General features: G+C 49.8%; 1 protein-coding gene across 1 annotated transcript in view; it reads left to right on the forward strand.

Annotated features, from left to right (window-relative positions):
* FTO (FTO alpha-ketoglutarate dependent dioxygenase) overlaps positions 1–21,417 on the forward strand; it is a 332,528-nt gene that overhangs the window by 96,647 nt on the left and 214,464 nt on the right. The window contains exons 4-5 of the mRNA XM_066243933.1: positions 2,848–3,472; positions 12,442–12,588. Coding sequence (XP_066100030.1) covers positions 2,848–3,472; positions 12,442–12,588 — 772 coding nt within the window. The remainder of the gene's footprint in view (positions 1–2,847; positions 3,473–12,441; positions 12,589–21,417) is intronic.

The raw sequence follows: 21,417 nt of genomic DNA on the forward strand, positions 1-21,417 counted from the left end.
TGGGGAAGTGCCGGAAGAGAGGCTGATATGGTCAGTGAAGAAAGGGACATGAGACGTCAGTGAAAAAAATGGTTTCTTTGAATCCTTTCCCAGGTCATTATTATTGCTTTAAAGTTAGAGTGCTGTTGATAACGTCGAGATAGTTGCAGTGACACTCATGGTTACCTGCATTTTCCAGCGCCCTAGAGTTATATTTCCCCCATGTTATATCCACTTTCTATAGTCTTCAGCCCCAGTATATGTTGCACAATACCAGCAGAGCAGTGTGTGTGTGTGTGTGTGTGTGTGTGTGTGTGTGTCCTTGCCAGTCTTCTTCCTCTCTCAGCCCTGAGGGGGTACGTTCTAAAACAAAGTTCTTGGGAATTATCTTAATTTTCTTTAATACTTTACATTAAGGACTATTAAAATAACACTGGAATTGTTAAAGCATAGAGAAGTTTCCTTTTTAATTATCTTGCTAGTGAGACATGCTTCACATATGCTAGGACTGTGGGGACTGGCTCCAGGGATGACCAGTTTAGTGATAAAATAAGTTACTGCCCATGGCTCCAGAATGTTCTTTCTGTCTCTTGCTTACTAGATTGCATTGCTCCCTTCCTGAGCTGTACATGAGGGCGTGACATTTCTGTTTCTGTTTTCCAATTGGGGTAAACATGCAATTCCGAACGGGTCCCTGACAGTGTCTGTGACAGTCCATAGTGGTATGCCGCAGACCTTGGCTCTGTGTTGCTTTAAATTTATGAGCACACACCTCAGAGAGACATTCTGAGAAGCAAAACACGCCCACTGCGCTTTCCCAGTAAATCCACCCCCCCTCCGCCTTCAGACTGGAGTCCCATTGAGTTTTCTTCTGCCCACCTCCTCGGACTTTCTTCCCACCATCCATCTCCTGCATTCTGCATCAGCCAGAGCAGGCCCCGTCCCGCCGCAGTAACAAACAGCCCTGCAATCGCAGTGACTTCGCCCGACAGGATTCCTTCTTCACTTTGCACATCGTTTGTGGGCTGGCAGAGTCACTTCCCATTAAAGTAGTAGCTGAGGAGTTCAGGCAGCCACCAGCTGGCTCCCGTGCCAAAGGGAAAGAACGTGCTCCGGAGGGTCTGGCGCGGCTCTGAAGTGCTCCGGGCTGGAAGTGACAGCCATCATTTCTCATTGAACAGAAGTCGTCCTGTGTTTCATCCAGCAGGAGGGGCCCGGAAGTAGAATCCTGCATGGGGCCCCAAAAGCCGGGCGATGGGGGAGGCATCCAGAACTACTTGGCAAACAGCCCTGAGGACCGGCACGTCTTCCTAGCTAGTGATTCATTTTAGGTTCTCACTGAGAAAAATGGAAGCGCCCCTCTCTCCCTCCCTCCCAGAAACCCCTGAAGCTTAGTTTCTGCTATTAATCAAATTTACAGTCCTAAGACTGTATGTCTTCTTTTCCCTTCCAGCTGCCTCCCATGGAGGAAGTATCTTTTCTCCTTCCCAAGTGTTTGTGGTCATATGCTCCTATCCACACCAAGTTTTGAGCACGGACATTGGTATCCTTCTAAATGTTTACCTGTTGGTTCTCTAGGGGTGAAAGCAGCCTTGATTTTTAGGGTTCCCTGATTTCCCTTAGGAAATCAGCTACAAGGCTGCATAGCTCCAGCCTCATCCGTTTCAGCGTGGCATTGCTGCAGGTGCCGTTGGGGAGACATGTACATACACAGCAGTCTGTCTCGAGGTGAGACAGTGACTTCAGCACATCGTACACAGGCTGGAGTCACATAGTAGCTGCACACATATTTTAGTAAAGCTTGACTTCGGTCCTCCTTTAGATTAGTAATAAAACAGTTCTGCTCTCCCCACCCCCCTTTCCCCTCTAGTGGATGGCCGTGCACATCCCACGGGTGTGTCTCCTGTGGGACGACTGTTCCAGGCACTCGAGGACTCCGCCCGTGAGCGTGCTGACAGACTCAGTGGGCTCCGCGCTCGTCGTTGTGACGGACCCTCTCGGATTTAGCATCCTTTTCGTCGACAGCTGCCTTTTCCTGTTCACCTTCCCGGCAGAATCACGGTGACACGCCCGTGTACCGTCTCCGCTCTCCTCCCCTTTTGTTCCGTCCCCAGCCTGCTCTCCTCTGCCTCTCTTGCCCACCGCTCTACAGAAATTGCTCTTGTCATTGTCGCCAGCGATTTCCATGCTGCCAACTCTCATGGACCGTTTCGGTTCTCATGTCACGTGGTCCCTCGGGGACAGTGGACGTAACCGATTCTTCCGTCCTTGCCGAGGTGCTCTCTCTCGGCCTCTGCATTAATGCGCTCTCCTGGTTCTCTACCTGGTCGCCGTTGCTGAGCCTCGCTCCGTGTCTCAGAAAGCGGCTTTGGGCTCCCTTCCGCACTTGCCAGTTCCCTAGGAGATCTCGTTAATTTCCAGGCCTTTCAAAACTACCTGTGTGCTGACAGGTCCTTCTTGGATTTCCCGAGCCCCGCCTTCTCCTCTGAGCCCCAGGTGTGGTATCCACTGCCCCTTTGCTTTTCCGGCCAGAGGATTTCATAGGTATTTCAATGGTCACAGCTCCAAAGCGGTCATAGAGGGAACCCGAGAGATCAAAACCCAGATTGTATTATTTTGTGTATATATTAAAGATTGCTAATTGAATTTGGGCTTGAAAATCTGAACTGGAAGAGTTGGTGACCTTTGTTGTATTCAGCCTTCTGTTTTAGGCTCGAGTGATATGAATCCTGTTTGGAAAAACCACTTAACAGTTGTTTTTTCCTTTGTTTTAATTTCCCCCCCTAATGCTTGCAAAGAAACATACTTTCAGAAATACTAACATCAGCGTTGTCTGTAAACCCACGTTTCGCTCTGGCTCTGTTGTAGTGGCAGCTGAAATACCCGAAGCTCATTCTCCGGGAGGCGGGCTGCGCCCCAGAGAAGCTGCACAAGGACGTCCAGGAAGCCTTCGCCACCCTGCACAAGCACGGCTGCCTGTTCCGGGACCTGGTCAGGATCCAGGGCAAAGACCTGCTCACGCCGGTCTCCCGCGTCCTCGTCGGCAACCCGGGCTGCACCTACAAGTACCTGAGCACCAGGCTCTTCGCCGTCCCCTGGCCGGTGAAGGGCTCCCACCCGGAATACACCGAGGCGGAGATCGCAGCCGCCTGCCACACCCTCCTCAAGCTCAACCGCTACCTGCAGGCCGAGACCGTGCAGGCCTGGGAGGAGCTGGTCGCCAAGGAGAGGGCGAACGTCGACGAGGTGCCCCTGTGCATCGGCCCCAACTTCCCCGGGGTGGGCATGGGCGCGTTCGACGGGCCGGACGAGGCGGACATCAGGAGGAGGAGCGCGTACAACGTCACCCTGCTCAACTTCATGGACCCCCAGAAGATGCCGTACCTGAAAGAGGAGCCTTATTTCGGCATGGGGAAGATGGCGGTGAGCTGGCACCACGACGAGAACCTGGTGGAGCGGTCGGCCGTGGCCGTGTACAGCTACAGCTGTGAAGGTACGGTCGGGGTCAGCTCCGGGGGCGAGCAGCCCAGCGCAGCACGCGGCCAGAGCTGTGCGTGTGTGTGCGCACGCGCGCGTGTGTGTGTGTGTGTGTGTGTGTGTGTGTGTGAACACGGGTGTTGTGTCCCTGCTGGCTTGGCCACAGCCACATTCCTGCAGAATACACCTCGTTCTCATCCCGCTGTGCCGTCTGGCTCACTGCCATCCTGTGCGCAGAGAGAGTATTGTCGCGTGTGAGCACGGTGGTCATTCTGTCCGTCCGTCCCATGCCCCGGAGAGCAGCGTCTTGGTTTTGCACGGCCGAGGGCCTTTCTCCAGAGCGCAGAGTGGATGGTAATGAACTCGCCGATAAAGGGCTGGGAAAACAAAAATCGGTCAAATCTCTCCAGGTTCCCACAGGTGCACATTTCCCGTCTTGTCAAAAGATTTTATTATGGTTGACGTCACTGTCGTGCTGGGAGTGATTCGTCCACTATGGGCTTGTTCGTGGCTTCACCCCGTTTGGGCTACTGTTCCTCCTTGCCAGCAGCCATCGCGGTGGGTCCATAGCAGACAGTCTCCTCTGCTCTCCAGCTGGCTTCCTCTGCTGCCAGATCACCTGACAAAGGAACACGAGACGTAGGCCTGGCCGCTCGCCTGCGTCTCTCCCACCCGTGCACGGAGAGATGCTTCGGAAACCGGACTTCCAGACATCCCACCTGGGAACGGGCTGGAACTTTTAGGGCTTACTGTTTTCCCACACCTGGTTTTTAACTGCACTTTGTTGTTTTTAGTTTTTCTGTTTACTAAAATGACTCTTTTTGGAAAAGAGATTCTGGAAAACAAATTCTCACGGTTCTGTTTACATTTCTTACCACTTCCCAGTCTCAGAATATTGCTCAGGAGCGCTAAAATGTGTTCTAACTTTCCGTTACATCGTCAGCCCAGAACAGAGCCAGCTCAGGGGCCGGGAATGTCTGGAGCAGTGACGCTGAGCTAAGGAAGCAGGCTGGGGGTTGCTGCGGTCCTACCGGGAAGGACTGAGGCCCTCCGGGCTCCAGGGAGGCCCCGCCAGGGCTCTAAGAGCGCTCCCATCCCCGAAGTCCGACATGACCCCGTGACAGAGTTGGTTAGTCTCCCCGTGCGGAGGCAGCCCTGTGACACCGAGCAGTGGTATGTGGGGCCCAGACTGCCACAAAAGTGTCTTTGTGTTCCGGGTCCTCCGGGTCTGGGCGCTTAATAGTCCCATTGTCCTCGCAGAGTGTGGGTGACCGAGTCGATTTTGAAATCTAGAATATCTCTCAGAAAGGAATTTAAATGTTTAATGAATAGTTTCTGTGGTCAGGAGTAGTTAAGGCTGATAAGGAGTCTAAGTCCACATAAATATGTGAAGGTTCATCTTTCAGTTATCACCCGGGGGAGGGAACTGTGCGCAGGACTGGCATCTGTCACCCCCGGGATTCCCAGAAGTCCATCGAATAATAGCAGCAATGCTGGTCGCTCTCCTTTGCTGAGCACCTACTATGAGCCAGCCGCTAGGATAAGCACGCCAGCTGTACAAACTCATTCAAGTATCTTACAACAACCCCATGAATGAAGTGCTCCTGTTATTTTCATTTTCCAGATGGGGAAACTGAGGCACAGAAGGAAGGTTTGCTTTTCCACAGCTATACAGCCATGAGTTAGGAGAGCTTGTGTTTGAACCTAGGCATCCTGGCTTCGGAGTCCTAACAGCTTGGGCAGAACGCCTTATAGGCGTGGATTTCCTATCCCTGCGGGGTAGCTCTCTGGGATTGGGAGTTTGTGGCTGTCCACGTCTGCACAGGTGAACGCTATGTTCTGTTCACTCTTCCTTGCAGGTCTTGGCACCCGCCCTTCTCTCTCCCCACAGACTCGGGACAGACTCTCAGATCATTAGGATGCATTAGCTCCAGGAAATGAAACGTTTCTCAGGGTCTGTGGCTGCGTGCGTGAGGTTGGGTCGTATGGTTTACAATGCATGCGCCTTGAAAGTTTTAGGTGGCGCGCTTCTTCCAAGTGATTCCTTCCAGGTGACTAGAGATATGCGTGTTTCTCTGGCCACTTTCGAATCCCGCCAGAGGCACGTGAATGTGGACTTGAAGAGAGCCATTTGGGTTAAAATCGTGTTTGTGGTTGGGAAGAGCTTAAAAAAAGGGCCATTTTGGACAACTATACTCTCTTCTGTGTCCTTGAACTTGTTGAGCATTTGCTAAGGGAAGTCCAGTCGAGCGGTTTGGACAGCATGCAGACTCCAATGGTAAATGAAGTGCCCTTCTTGCCCTGAGAGGGTCAGTGAGGGAAGGTGTGCCCTTGTGATTATCATGGGAAAATGATGCAACATCTCATCTGGCAGGGACTTCTGAAATCACGCAGCTCCAGCCTCCCATTTCACCGATGGCCACATGGAGGTGGGAGAGGGAAGTGACTTGTCCAGGGTCACAGAGTGAGTCAGTGACGAGAGCAGCACATGCTGTGGGAAGGACTCACAGGAAACACATGGGGAGTTCAGAAAAGGAGCCATTGCATCCTGCTGAAATTAAATTCAGGCGAAGCTTAGGATCTTTCTGGACTTTCCTCTCAATACCCGTCCCCAGTGAAATCTGCCTGTAGGTTTTATAATGAGCCAGTCATCGCTCTTTGGTTTATTTCTGTGAACAGAGGTCATTGAGAAGTAATTTGTATAGGATACGTGTAATTATATACTAAACTCACTCACTTCCTCAGCAGTTCTAGTTAATCGGTCTCTCCAGTAGGAAGATTGAAATGGTCTAATTTTTAATTAGGAATGGCTTTTGGAAAACCATGTGTAAATAGGCAGAGTATTTGATTTTTCTATTCTAGCTTTGCTGGCAATTGCTAGTTACTCCAGGATATAGATATAAAAAAAAAATTAGTAGGGAAGGCATTAAAAGCCCATGGTTTAAATATGGTCCTCCACCTTTTTCTTAGACTGGAATACCTTCAAAAAGATCACTTAAACAAAATAACTATTGGTCACCATTTTTGTTTACTGGGAAGGAAACATTTTCTGTGACATTGTCTTTATAGGAAAAGCAATCCTTATGATACTTTGTTTCTGAAGATTGCCGAATGTTGCAGATTCTTGATATTTTTTTTTCTCAGCCTCCCATGAAAGGCCAACTAGGAAAAATCAAGGGAGGCCAGTCCATGCCTCTGTTGCATAAGTGACTGGCTAGAAAGTAGAGATGTTATAGTGACTTGCTTTTAACTCCAGGATTCCGAATCTTTGACTTGGGAAAAGTTGAATCCACTTAAGGATGGACATATGTTCCCACAATTGTTAATCTTTATATTTCTTAGCTCATCTTTGAGACCATCGTGAGCTAGATTGTAATTGCAGTTTAGGGTTTGGGAGCATTCCTCATTTTAAAAGATGCTAGGATATTTGATGTTCTCCTTAGCTTTCCAGCATTTCTGTCTACACTCTCAAAGCTCATGTACCTGGTGTTACTGTGAAGTTACTTCCACTGCTTGTTTGGTCTTATAAATTGAATATATATATATATATATATATATATGTATGTATTTATCCCCATGTGATTATTTATTCAGTCAACAGTAAGCACCTATTGATGTTGATCATATAACAATGAACAAAAATCCCTGCTCTCACAGAGCTTATGTTTTAGCAAGGAGAGCCAGAGAAGAAACAAATCAATCAGTAGGCTGTATGACGAGGGTGGCACAGGCTGACAGTTAAACAGGACAGTCAGACTTCCTTTAGAAGGAAGGAGACCTTGGAGCAGAGGCTAGAAGCAGAGGGGGGGGGGAGGGGGAGAGGGGGAGAGGGAGGAGAGAGTGCAGGCTACATTGAGGGAATACCCAGAGGGAAGGCCCAGAGATGGAACGTGAGATTGGGAAGTTTCCGAAGCAGCGAGTGAGCCAGCGTGAGCCAGTGTGGATGGAATAGAGTGAGAGAAGAGGGAGAGTAACAGAGTGAAGACAGGCAAGGTGGGGGTGGGGGTGGGGGGAGGGCGGAACTTAGGGCCCCATGACATTGTATGCAAAGTACTGGGCTTCTCCAGGAGGGAGGGCACCTTGCAGGTGTGAGTAGGAAAGGGAGGCCCTGGCAGCAGGAGACTAGAGTGTGGGCCAGACGGGGAAGAGGCAGAGGTGACAAGGAGTGCTTGTACACAGTCCCGTCTTTCCACCAGGACAGAGTGGCAGTGCCCAGGACTGGCTGGTCACAAAGGAAGACCAGCAGTGGCAGCTGCCATTGGTCAAAGCCGGCCAGCAAGAACGGTTGACGTCTTTCTCTCTCGAAGCTGGATGAACAAATAGTCGCGCTCTTTCGGTTCCTCCGGTTTGGTTCTGGTCTCCTGTGTTATTGACCGCGTACAGGTTTGCCGTGCGTGCCGGCCGCTCCGTGCCCTTTGCCTGGGGCTGCGCAGGTTTGCCGTGCGTGCCGGCCGCTCCGTGCCCTTTGCCTGGGGCTGCGCAGGGTGCTGCAGCTCTGCTGTTAGGAGCTCTGGTTTGGAGGAGGGATTGTTCAAGAAGTATTTCTACTTCTTTTCGTCATTTCATACTTTACAGATACTGCAGTGGTTTTGAAGCTTTCACTAAGAGCCCCGAGCAGTTTTTCTGTCCTTTCCTCACTCCCCCACCCCCAAGTCCATGAACATGATGTAACGAGGTTCTCCTATGTATATGGATATTACATCCTAAGGGAAAAAATTTTTTTTCAAATGCTTAATCCGATCGCTGACAGAGCCAGACATCATGGTGAAGGGCTTTAGACCTTTCGGCAAGGAGTTTTCAATATTTCTCCTGAAATCCTGGAAAACTTGTAATTAATTTTAGAATTTATCTGCATCAGGGGACCACGCTGTCCCGCATTGCCGCTCCTGAGACACCTGGGAGCAGCGTCCTGTCGCGGATTCTGAGCTGGGACTAATTAGGTTTTCCTTCCTCCCTTCGCACTGACCTGAATGCGCGTCTTCTCAGACCTGTCACTGCTCAGGGGGCGAGAAGGAGCATGCTCCAGGGTTGGCAGCAGGCTCGACCCCTACTCCTCGTAGCCACCGGGCGGCAGCCTACCCAGGCTGGACCCCTACTCCTCATAGCCACCGGGTGGGCAGCCTACCCAGGCTGGACCCCTACTCCTCATAGCCACCGGGCGGGCAGTCTACCCAGGCTGGACCCCTACTCCTCATAGCCACCGGGTGGGCAGCCTACCCAGGCTGGACCCCTACTCCTCATAGCCACCGGGCGGGCATCCTACCCAGGCTGGACCCCTACTCCTCATAGCCACCGGGCGGGCAGTCTACCCAGGCTCGACCCCTACTCCTCATAGCCACCGGGCGGGCAGTCTACCCAGGCTGGACCCCTACTCCTCGTAGCCACCGGGCGGGCAGTCTACCCAGGCTGGACCCCTACTCCTCATAGCCACCGGGCGGGCGTCCTACCCAGGCTGGACCCCTACTCCTCGTAGCCACTGGGCGGCGTCCTACCCAGGCTGGACCCCTACTCCTCATAGCCACCGGGCGGGCAGCCTACCCAGGCTGGACCCCTACTCCTCATAGCCACCGGGCGGTGTCCTACCCAGGCTGGACACCTACTCCTCATAGCCACCGGGCGGTGTCCTACCCAGGCTGGACCCCTGCTCCTTGTAGCCACTGGGCGGCAGCCTACCCAGGCTGGACCCCTACTCCTCATAGCCACCGGGCGGTGTCCTACCCAGGCTGGACCCCTACTCCTCGTAGCCACTGGGCGGCATCCTACCCAGGCTGGACCCCTACTCCTCATAGCCACCGGGCGGGCAGCCTACCCAGGCTGGACCCCTACTCCTCATAGCCACCGGGCGGTGTCCTACCCAGGCTGGACACCTACTCCTCATAGCCACTGGGTGGTGTCCTACCCAGGCTGGACCCCTGCTCCTCGTAGCCACTGGGCGGCAGCCTACCGGCAGGGCAGGACTCTTGCAGGGGCCGCTCCTCGCCAGCCTCCTTCCCTTGGCCGCAGTCCTTTGGGAGGCTTTCCTGGGTGCTCTCTGACCGATGCCACTTGCCGTTGCTTCGGAAACCTGTCCAGAAAAAGCATACAAAGTCCACCCAAAGAAGCTTCTACCCACCAGAGGGATCATTCCGGACAGTAGCTCTGATCTGTCCAGTGTTGCGTGTCCGTCTCTGTCCTCACTAGGAGCCGGGAGCCCTCAGGTGCTTCACGGAGCCCCCGTGTCCTGACCTCTGCCCCTTCTCCAGCCCCTTCTCTTGCAGATGCGTGTCGTTCACGTGGCACTCGGGCAGCTTGGAGTCGATGAGGTTCTTATAACATCCGCCCACCTGCCATTTCTCTCCCGGGAGTCTTCCCAACCGCACTCCTTCCCTGGTCACCTTCTGTCGTTCAAAAACCACAACAACAGATTTGTGGAACCTAAACACAAACTAAGAGCCGACTCAGAGAAACAGAGACCAAAGCTGGTTACCAGAGGGAAGGGTGTGGGGGGAGACGGATAAACAGAGGAAGGGGACGAGAGGCGATGATTCTGTGGCCAGTGCGCTCGGTGATGGAGGATTCCTAGAATTAGTGCGGTGATCACAATTTAAGGTAAAAAAATTGTCAAATCAGCATACCGTGTGCCTGAAACCAATATAAGCAGTATAAGATTGTATATTAAGTATCCTTAAATAAAACAAGAACAACAACAACAAAAACATTCCCCATCCCAGACACTGACCAGCCCTGGACAGAGAAAGCGCCATTAGGCTTCACATACCTGTGGACCGGCTGCAACTTCTGCCTCTTTCCTGACGTAAGACCTGTGACGTGGATAGCAGAGACCTGCCACTTAAGCCTCTCTTGGTGTGGGGCTCAGGGAGCAGAGACAATAATTTTCAGGGCCAGAGTCTTAAAAATCTTAACGCTTGGCCAAAGAAATAAGGCTATTTTTTTTAATGTGTGGTAATGATGAATATGCACTTAGATATCAGGGAAATTGACACATTATCAATGGTGTGTATTATTTAATGTTGTACAAAGACTCAGGCGATGTGTTTTATTTGATAAAACTGTCCTCTAGGACAGTGGTCCCCAACCTTTTTTGGGCCACAGACTGGTTTAATGTCAGAAAATATTTTCACAAACTGGCCTTTAGGGTGGGACGGATAAATGTATCACGTGACCGAGACAAGCGTCAAGAGTGAGTCTTAGACGGATGTAACAGAGGGAATCTGGTCATTTTTTGAAAATAAAACATCGTTCAGACTTAAATATAAATAAAACGGAAATAATTTAAGTTATTTATTCTTTCTCTGCGGACTGGTACCAAATGGCCCACAGACCGCTACTGGTTCGCGGCCCGGGGGTTGGGGACCACTGCACTAGGGCATAGGCTTCTTTGTTTCTATGTAACAGCCGTTGCATGTAACTTTAGAAGCGTTAACAACACATTTGATGACATTGATCGTTTATTAAGTGGAACTATGTTTGCCTAAAAACTATGGAGCATAAAAAAATCAAATTGGTTAATATTTTTTTTGGGGGGAGGTGAGTTTTAGACATTTAACTTACATTTAAAGTTTGCTCTTTTTTTTTGGTATTTTGGCCCATCTTTTTCCTCTGTACCAGTTTGGTAAGTGGGAGCCAGAAGTACCCCAGACACACTGAGATGCTGAAACATCCTTTTAGCGTTACTGAGGCTCCCAGGCAGGGAGGAGCCTATTGCCTCTGCCCCCTCCCAAAATAACACGGGGCAAGCGCGTCACTCACCAGTACCTGGGGGTAATCACACGTTGATTTTATTGAGAAAGGGAGCAACACTATACTTATGTAATAAAAAAATGTATCTGACCTATAGCTTCCCTTCTCCTTCCCCAGCCCAGGAAGGAAACCAAGCTTCAACAGAACATTATTTTCATGAGCATATCTCAAAGGTGCTGGATATGTGGGAGACATAAGGAAACATGCATCACACCTACCATCTGTTTGTCCTTCAAGACTTTATTGGCGCCATATAGAGAAGAGTGCTAGGGTGAACGTTATTAGAGTAACCTTGCTCAGTGATATTAAAACCGATTAAGGACATTAATCTCTAATTCCTAGCTTTGGGAATGTTTGTAGTTTCCCTGTTAAAATAGGATGCGGGTTTTGGGGTTGAGTAGATCTATATTTTATCAGGTTAAGGAACTAGCCACCTATACCTATTTTATTGAGTGCTTTGGTGTATCTCTGGTGATTCATGATTTTTTTTTCATTTATGAATATGATTAATTTTAGGTATAAGTTTTTGCATATTGAACCATCCTTGTATTCCTGGGATAATATCTACTTGATTGTGGACTGTCATCCTTTTAATATGCTCCTGGATTTGAATTCTATTTTCTTGTTATATTTGGGAATTCTGTTTGATTTTCAGATGTGAGACTGTGTGTGTGTGTATGTGTGTGTATGTGTGAATGTGTTGTCTTTTTGGATTTTGATACATACTATTCTATCCGCATGAACTCAGTTGGAAACCTTCCCCTTTCTATGCTCATAAACAATTTCAAGTGTTTTGAAGTCACCCACTCCTTAATTGTTGGGTAGTGTTTTCCTTTGTAACCCTCTATACCTGTGTTTGCCTGAGAGACAGTTCTTTGACAACTTCCTCTGTACCTTCTGTGTCCTGATTAGCTTTTCTAGCTTCTGGGGTGGATTTGGTGATTAATGTATTCCTAAAAACTCATCTAGATTTCCTAATTTATTTTCATGGGATTTGACAAAAATAATCTCTTTCCCCCTTGATATCTGTGGTCATTTCCTCACCATGTTAATTTTTTTTGATTAAAAAAATAAATGACACATTAAAAATTTTCTAAAGAATGTGTTGTTGTTTTTTTTTAAATACGATATAAAAGGGAGATTTTCTTTTAATGAAAACTTCAATCCTTCCTAAGATGACTGTTATGGTACCCAGAGCTTTAGAGGAAAGGTTTCCTTTCTGATCACCCTCTCCTCTTTGGACAGGTCCCGAGGAGGACAGCGAGGAGGAGGACCCTCCGCCGGAAGGCCGGGACCCTGACGTCTGGCATGTCGGTTTCAAGATCTCCTGGGACATCGAGACGCCTGGTTTGGCCATCCCCCTCCACCAGGGAGACTGCTATTTTATGCTCGGTAATTAGGAGGATCAAAGCCAGACTGATTGTCATGTTGTCTTAAGTTGGACACTACTGGGTCCGTATTTTGAATCTGTCTTTGGAAACAAACTTCTTATGTATCTTGTAGGGATAACGAAACTTATACATATATCTAGTTTGTGTGTGGGAGACACTGCTCATTTTCTGTGAGGGTGACTTTTCATTCCCAGCCTTTGTGGAGTTTTGCAGATGTTCTGAGCAGATTTCAGGAGTCTGTCAGAGCCGCGAAATCATCTAAATCAGTTTATTATTGGGGCGTCTTAAGAATATCTCCCTGTCTATGTAAGTCTTTAGAGAGGATCCCCCCACCCCCATTTGAATTTAGTTGATTCTCAGGAGCAGCTGACCCGACAGCGGGGCCTTTCTCTGACTTGTCAGCGAGCATTTCCCCGGGCAGTGTTTCCTCTGTGGCTGAGCTCCCCGCAGCCGCAGCCGCAACCACCGCCGCAGCCGCCGTGCACTTTGTGGCGCTTGTGTTTGCTTCTTGGCTCCAAGTTTGTTGTGTTGTGTTTGGGTGTTTCATGTTTTTTGGGTTTTTTTTTTTTCTTCAGTTTCCTTTTCTCCTTTCAGAAGTTGTCAGGGTGTAGTCTCTCCTTGGCCATGGCCGCTGATCTGTCCGGGTGTATCTCATCTCACACTCACCTGCTTGCGGGGTGGGCTTCGTGCGGGTTTCAGAGCCAGGCAGCCCCAAGGTGCAAACCCAAGCTTTAGGATTCGGCCATTTCCCAATCCGTTCAGTGTTTGTGGAGGGCCCCCTGTGTTCTGCATGCGGCATAGCGTTCTGGAGACCGGTGGATGGACCAACCTTGGCCCTCGCCTTCTAGGAGTTCGGGGTTTGCAGTGGCTGTGATGGCCGTCCCCTCATGGAGTATTTCCCCAGCTCCAATCATTCGCACACCTGCTCTGAGGGTCCTGCCGAACCCCCGTGTTACCTTGCTGTCGCTGTGTCACCTTTCTCTCTGAAGGAACTCACATTTCCTTTCTACTGAAATGGATTTATTTTAGCAGGAGGTTCTGTATGACTGTTTAAAGTGAGAACCCAGTATCCCTTGCCATAAGTAGAAAGTTGTATAAAACTATCAAGGAAAACACTATTAAGTGTCTGCTAATTTCTTTTTTTTTTCTGAGGATTCCTGAGTCTGAGTCCCATTCTGTCTTTGTTAAAAGGGGAGTTTGTAACTGCCAGGGAGGAGTGAGCTGTGTAGTGGTCCCTCTTTGAGACTTGCTGCTTGATGTTAGCGGGAGGATTGGAAGATCGTTTTGTAGGGAACGACCCCCTCACAGTGGGATTCCCTGGTACTTAATGTTGGGTCCTTTTCCCTCTTAAATTCTTCTCCTGGCTGATTCCTGCATCCACCGAACACAGGCTCCCCGGAAGCCTTAAATCTCATCTTCCCTTTGCACGTTGCTTTACAGTTTACGAATCAGTTTCACGTAAGCAGTCTCCGTCAGCCTCCAGGTGGCCTGTGACGGGGAAGGTGCAGAGACTGCTCTTTCCTTAAGTACTTTGTCTAAGGTCGCTCAGTGGCTGTGAGGCGGATCGGGGACCCCAATGTGTTTCAGGTTTCATATGCAGATGACTTAAGACCATTCAGTTTAGGATTTTTTTTTTTCTGGCTTTGTGATGGTGCGAAAGCAAAACCATAGGGGCAATTTTTAATTCTGAGCCCCACCCCCACCCCCCCAGTGATGTGCGGGACTGTACTCTCTCGTGATGCCAGGCAGCAAGACTGTTTTGTTTTCAGGGTTAAGTTTATACCTTCCCCATTCCCCCCCCCTATCCCCCCCCCCCCCGCCTCAGTAATGAAGTTTCTGTTCTGAAGGTTTGGCTCATCTTTGAGTGTCATTTGCAGGTAAAACACTATTATTTCGTTTTTTAATGTGCAACCGAGATATGGATATTTACCTGGAGTATAAATAGATATTACTTTTCCAGCTAATAAATCGCTTTCCTTTGGATAGTTTGTTCCCGAGTGTCTTTTAGCAGTTTGCCTCTGTAAAAGAAATGGGAATGGTGCCGTTTTTAACAGCTTTATTCATTTTCCATTTACAAAAGTAGCAAAAACACATTCATAAATGTTCATCTATTTTCCATTTGTTTATTAACAGCTCATGTGTTCTTTTCTGATTGAAAAAGTAATCTATTCTCATTCTAGAGAAAAAAAAGATTATAAAATTCAGGTTCATGCCTGTTTCAGTATATTCCTTTTTAGTCTTTTTTTTTAACATACATATGTCTGGACTGATAGCAGTACATGAGTAGCAAACACACTTATTGGGGACTCATAGCAAATCAAGCATTTTTTAATCCTCTCTATAATCCAAAAAAGTAAATCTTAACTATAGTGCAAAAGAAATTTTTTTTTTTTTTGTATTTTTCTGAAGCTGGAAACGGGGAGAGATAGTCAGACAGACTGCCGCATGCGCCCCACCGGGATCCACCTGGCACGCCCACCAGGGGCGACGCTCTGCCCACCAGGGGGCAATGCTCTGCCCCTCCGGGGCATTGCTCTGCCACGACCAGAGCCACTCTAGCGCCTGGGGCAGAGGCCAAGGAGCCATCCCCAGCGCCCGGGCCATCTTTGCTCCAATGGAGCCTTGGCTGTGGGAGGGGAAGAGAGAGACAGAGAGGAAGGAGGGGTGGGGCTGGAGAAGCAAATGGCTGCCTCTCCTATGTGCCCTGGCCGGGAATCGAACCCGGGTCCCCCGCATGCCAGGCCGACGCTCTACCGCTGAGCCAACTGGCCAGGGCCACAAAAGAAAAATTAAAGTTAGGTTGATATAGTTATTTCCCATGTAACTACTTGGCTAGTAAGAAACACGGTCTGGAACTTGTCATTGTATTCCACTCTGACTCTGCCACCGCATGTTGGGCCAGCCCCCTGCCCCCCACCCGGGCTCTGGGCCCTGCTCTGGGCTTCCGTGCCCACCCCCCACCATGATGTCCCTGCCTCCAAGGCTCTGGGACTAAACTGTTTGGGGAGGGAAGAAAAGGTGACAACAATGGTCCGTTTGCTTCTTTCTTTTCCATTTCTTTTTAAAGTTACATTTTTAAAATTTTTTCTTGCCTTGGAAATAGGTTAATAATGGAAATGTTAAATAATCACATTGTTCACTTGACTTATGTTATAATGCATATACACTTTAGAGTAGACATTGAATCCCTTCAGCAACTGTAGGTGATAAACAGGAGAAGTGGGTGTTATTTTATAGCCGAGATATGGTATCTATTCCTGGTTTCCCCGTACTTGCCTCCAGGTACCGGTGTGCTAGCTGGTGTGGGTGAGCTTACTGTTGCAGGCCGCCCACAGCACCGTGTCCCCAAAACTGGCATCTCGAAAATATATATATATATATATATATATATATATATATTTTTTTTTTTTTTTTTTTTTTCTTCTTAAGATGTCATATTGGATTTCTAAACTGAATTTCCCTCCATCTCCTCTTAGACCAAACTTAACCAACCAACTATCCAACCAACCAACAGAAAAAAGCAACTGTGGTTGAATGCTCCCTTTTCTCTTGGCATTTGCAAATCCAAATACTATCAGGAGCCCTGTGCAGGGACCTCAGCCCTGCGCTGATTCCTGAAATCCAAACTCCACAGCCCTCATGGAAAGGAAACAGTTTAGCTCAATTTATAATAATATATGGGTCTGCAGAGGAAGTGCCGGCCGAGCCCCGCTGTCTCAGTGCAGACTTGGGGGTGTCTGCGGGGGAGGGGGCGCGCCAGCGCTCGCCGTAAATCCACGCTTGGGCCACGAGCGAAGGTCCCGCTGGTGGTGCCCGGGGACACGCTTCGCTGGAGTTGTCACGACATTACTTTGAAACTGGAATCTTTGCCCTAATCTCAGAGTTAGACATGACCAGATTTGCAAACAGATTTACAATTTTCACTAATTTTCCAACCAGGACTTCAAAACACACTTAGAGGGGGGTCAAAAAAAAAAAAATAGCCTCTGGTCTTTTTCAGAGCAGGATGATTTACTTTGCCACAGATGTTTTCCATAGACGGGAGGCGACCTGGGACCTAGAGACTTACAAGGGGCTTGGAGACAAGCTGGTGGTTTTTGTTTGTTTGTTTGTTTGTTTGGGTTTTTTTTTTGCGGGACAGATTATACAGTTCAAGGGACATCCACCCAATTATGTGTACCAACCAGGAGCCGGGCGTGGGGGGGTGGGATGTGTCAGGACAAAGGGAAAGAGCTAGGTAACCAATTGGGGCAAGTCCCCCGCCCCATTTATTATGATCACTTTTCACATGTCACTTTTCATGACTCCGTTTTCTCTCGTATTTCCTTAAATTGAGCGGAATCTCCTCCGCAACTCTATCTGTTGTTACACTAACCACGATCAGCTACTTCAAAGCCTCAGTTTCCCAGTAAAAATTCTACTGCGGAAACAAAAGAGGGAGAAAAAAGCAATATAAATTCGAATGAGTAGTCTTGCTCGTTTGTTTGTTTGTTTATTTATTTATTTATTTATTTGCTGTACCTCACCAACAGTTTGCGGTAAAACACAGTAAAGGTCGTGGGGTTTTCTGTCAAGTGACCGGGTTCCAGAGTCGCCGCACCGTCGGTGGGGTGGGCAGGGTCAGCACCTCCCGGTGCCTCCACAGCCAGACGAGTGCTGACGGTCCGGTCCTTGCCTCTGGGGTGACCGTGCAGCCGGAGGGCGGTCCTCGCCTCCGGGGTGACCGTGCAGCCGGAGGACGGTCCTCGCCTCCGGGGTTACCGTGCAGCCGGAGGGCGGTCCTCGCCTCCTCCGGGGTGACCGTGCAGCGGGAGGGCGGTCCTCGCCTCCTCCGGGGTGACCGTGCAGCCGGAGGACGGTCCTCGCCTCCGTGGTTACAGTGCAGCCGGAGGGCGGTCCTCGCCTCCTCCGGGGTGACCGTGCAGCGGGAGGGCGGTCCTCGCCTCCTCCGGGGTGACCGTGCAGCGGGAGGGCGGTCCTCGCCTCCTCCGGGGTGACCGTGCAGCCGGAGGACGGTCCTCGCCTCCGTGGTTACAGTGCAGCCGGAGGGCGGTCCTCGCCTCCGGGGTGACCGTGCAGCCGGAGGGCGGTCCTCGCCTCCGGGGTGACCGTGCAGCCGGAGGGCGGTCCTCGCCTCTGGGGTGACCGTGCAGCCGGAGGACGGTCCTCGCCTCCGTGGTTAAGTGCAGCCGGAGGGCAGTCCTCGCCTCTGGGGTTACCGTGCAGCCAGAGGACCGGGCGGGACAGCTCTTGACAAACCACAGTTGGGATGCGGGGACCTGTGGAGACTGGGACGTGGTCATGGTTGTTGGAGAGCCAGTGAGGCGAGCAGGTGACGGCAGAGTGCCAGTGTCCTCATCCTGTGTCCCCTCCAGCTTTGCCGCTCAGTGTCCCACGTGTGAGTCTCCAGAGCACGCCCAGGGACCCCCGGGCAGGGAGCTCTGGCCCTTGGGCACTTGAGGTCGAGAAGAGTTCACCCCTGGCCGTGTTGAACCGGAGCCCTGCGGCGACCAGGTGACCATGGTTGTACCTTGGTAGAGGCTGGGTCGACTCATGGAGCCTGGTCAGTGTGTTTTTATACACGAGGATCTCCATCTTTGAAATATCGATGGCCCAGAGCAGCCAGGCCTGGAGCTCTGTGGACGATCGATGTGCCAGAACCTGACAGTAGGCTGTGCCTCTGGTCGGGGCTTGCGGGAGTATTGAGTTGGGGTCTGTGGTCCTGTGGGCAGGGGGAACAGAGGCCCCTGGGAGTTGAGCGGAGGGTCATCGGGGGCTGTGGGTTGAGCCTGCGGCCTCTCCATAACCCCCCCCCCCGCGGTCCCTCAGTCCTGTCCTCATTTAGACATTCCATCCAAAGGAAAAGGCTTGTTATTTTTTCCCTCTGACCCCATTCCCTTCCTCTCCGCAACCTCTGACTGACCAACCGAAGTAAAAAAGCACCTCTAATTTACGGCTTAATCATAAATTCTAAATAATTATGCTTCATTGCCTCTCCTGGGCCGTGAAAGGTAGGAGCTCTGTTCTGCTTTCCGACGAGGCGAGGGAATAATTCAGAGCGGCAATAAATTACCACTCCGGGCGGCCGCCAGTGAGCTTGAGGAATGGCCGTTTAAGTGGAAAGTGCTTGAGCAGCCAGACGAGCACCTGTCATGTTTGTTTTCGCTCGGGGAAAACGGAGACAGGACAGGATGGTGTCGGCCTCCTGTCCGAGGTGAGCCCATGCGGGGCTCCCTGCCTCCGCGGTAGCTGCTGTGCTCCTGCTCACCTTTCTGCGGGGTCGAGGGGGCGTCTCTCCCTCCGGAAACCTCGTCTTTGAAATGTGCCCCTGAAGGCTGACACAGTCCAAAGTGTGCTTTCTGACTCGGCCTGATTTGGGTAGAATTAGGGAGAGCCCCAGGCTTGTGGAAGACGCCCGGGGGTCAGGAACCTGCACGTATCCCTGGGTGCCCGAAGGGGCCGCTCTCCCTCACACCTTCTTCGCACGTGCGGACGTATTGGGCATGTCCCTGTCCTTTGTCTTGAGCTGTACTTGGAAAGGCAGGTGAGGACTCCCCGCTGAGGGCCGGGCCTTGTGCTGGACGCTGGGGCCGCTTTTATTTATTTTTCATGACAGGCCTATCAGGTCCAGATTCCTCCCCCTCTGGTCCCCCTCCCCTCCCCCCCCCCAAAGGAAATTAATGAGACGTGACTGTGAATGTGTAGGTGGTTTCCTTCAGGGGCATGGGAATACCTTAAAAGTAGTTTGTGTGATGGTTGTGCAGTCCCGTGAATGTGCAAAAAAGATTCAATGAATTATATACTTTCAGTGAGCGAGTTGTTTGGTGTGCAAATTGTATCTCAGTAAAACTCTTTGTAAACACAGAAATTGGGGCGTAGAGAGGTAGATAAAAGGACACTTTCAAAGCGACATGCTTGGTAAAGCTTGTGTTTGAACACAGGTGTTTCTGAGACAAAAACCATTCTTTCTTCTGCCGAACTATGCTCACTCTACTACTTATAAGTCATGGAATCTTTTTTCTTTAAAAATGTAGACAAAAATAACTGAATGAGTCGTAGATGAATAAATGTAGTCTCGTTGTAAAGGATTCTAACAATATGGAACTCTAGAGGAAATGAAATGTGGAAGTATTCCGTTATTTCTCTCTCCTATGTGGTCCTTTTGTAACCATTGACATGAATATAGTTATGTTAATGTATTTACATATGTTAATATATGTTGCTACTTTAAAAACACAAAAGGGACTTTAATATATAATATATAGATATAAATATGTAATTACTATGGTACTGCTTTTTTCCCCCTCTTTATTTATTAAAATGTCCTAAAGATCTTCTCATTTATATTATTGTTGGTATAATAATAATAATAATAATATATGTACTAGGAAATATGAATTCAAACAATTGAGGGTGATCTATTCAATAAAATGGTCAGTGATGAAGTCTCTGCACCTCACCCTAAGGGAAGTAACTGATTTGCACCATATTTGCGTTTTATCCTTTACATGGTTGTCTCCTTCCCTCTGACCCACATGCTTAAGGCCCCTGTGTCTTCGTCCCACGACGCTGAGCACGATCATTTTCTCCAGGAGGAAACGTGGACTTGGCCGCTGGCACTGCCTCTCACCCTCGCTAACTCTGGTCAGCTCACAGTTTGTTTTTAACCGATCAGCTTTATAAGCGAAGCATAGATTCTCTCTCTCTCTCTCTCTCTCTCTCTCTCTCTCTCTCTCGGCTTTTCGGATGCCAGGCTGGGAGTCAGAGCTCTCTGTCGGCTGTAGCATCACTTTCCCATTGTGGAAGCTGAAAATGTTTGCACAGCGTTCTGTCGTTTCCATCGACGGCCTCGCCTTTCTCCGGACACATCGGCTCTGAAAGGTGAAAGCCCGCATGTCGGTGCTCAGGCACGTGCCTTTCCTGCAGAACCAGAGAAGGTGACGGGGCCCAGGAGCAGAAGATGCAGCCCACGGCCACCACTACACCTGTGTCTGTCAAAGGGGGTGTTGTCCGTGTCAGGCCCAGACCCTTGTCCTTCATCAGAGGCTCGGGCGTGCCACGTGGGAGCTGGCTTTGTAGTTAAACCCCGACTTTCTCAGGTAGCTCCCCCGCCCCCCACTGGAGTTCATAAACACCTCTCTTTATTCTTCTTGATAGAAGAGCCATGCTGTCGTGCTACCTCTGTGTCACTAGAGGTCTTATCATGCTACTTATTTAATGTTTGCAGAAGTACTGGGTCCTTCAGACCCGACCGGCGTAGCTGGTCATGCTGAACTTTCTTCTCATTGCGTTCCTTTGCTGATCCCATCGTTCCTGGGGTCCCCTCTCTTCCTCTCTCTGCTATATTTTATATTCCCGAAAATTTGTAACCTCTACAGGACCTAACACAGTCCTGTGGATGTGGTCGGTGCTTTAATATGTAATTAATGACTTAATGAGTGAACAAATGAACCAAGGATTAGCTTTTAAAAAAAAAATTTTATGGTCGTATGTTTTAGCCATCCAGGAAAAAGGAAATATTTATTCTGTCTTTGAAAGCCCCTGGATGGAAAAGATTTTGAAGTCCTTCCCCCAAACAGAGGGCTGTGCACCTAATACTAGGGGTGCTGCTGAGACACCGTTCAGCCTCTTCCACGGTGGTCCATTCCTTCAGCGTCTCTCCTATCTAGCCCACGTACCCATGGGACAGCACCAGATTCCTGCAGAGACACCGTTCAGCCTCTTCCACGGCGGTCCATTCCTTCAGCGTCTCTCCTATCTAGCCCATGTACCCATGGGGCAGCACCAGATTCCTGCAGAGACACCGTTCAGCCTCTTCCACGGCGGTCCA

This window comes from Saccopteryx bilineata, chromosome 9 (genome assembly GCF_036850765.1).
Source record: "Saccopteryx bilineata isolate mSacBil1 chromosome 9, mSacBil1_pri_phased_curated, whole genome shotgun sequence".
NCBI lineage: Eukaryota > Metazoa > Chordata > Mammalia > Chiroptera > Emballonuridae > Saccopteryx > Saccopteryx bilineata.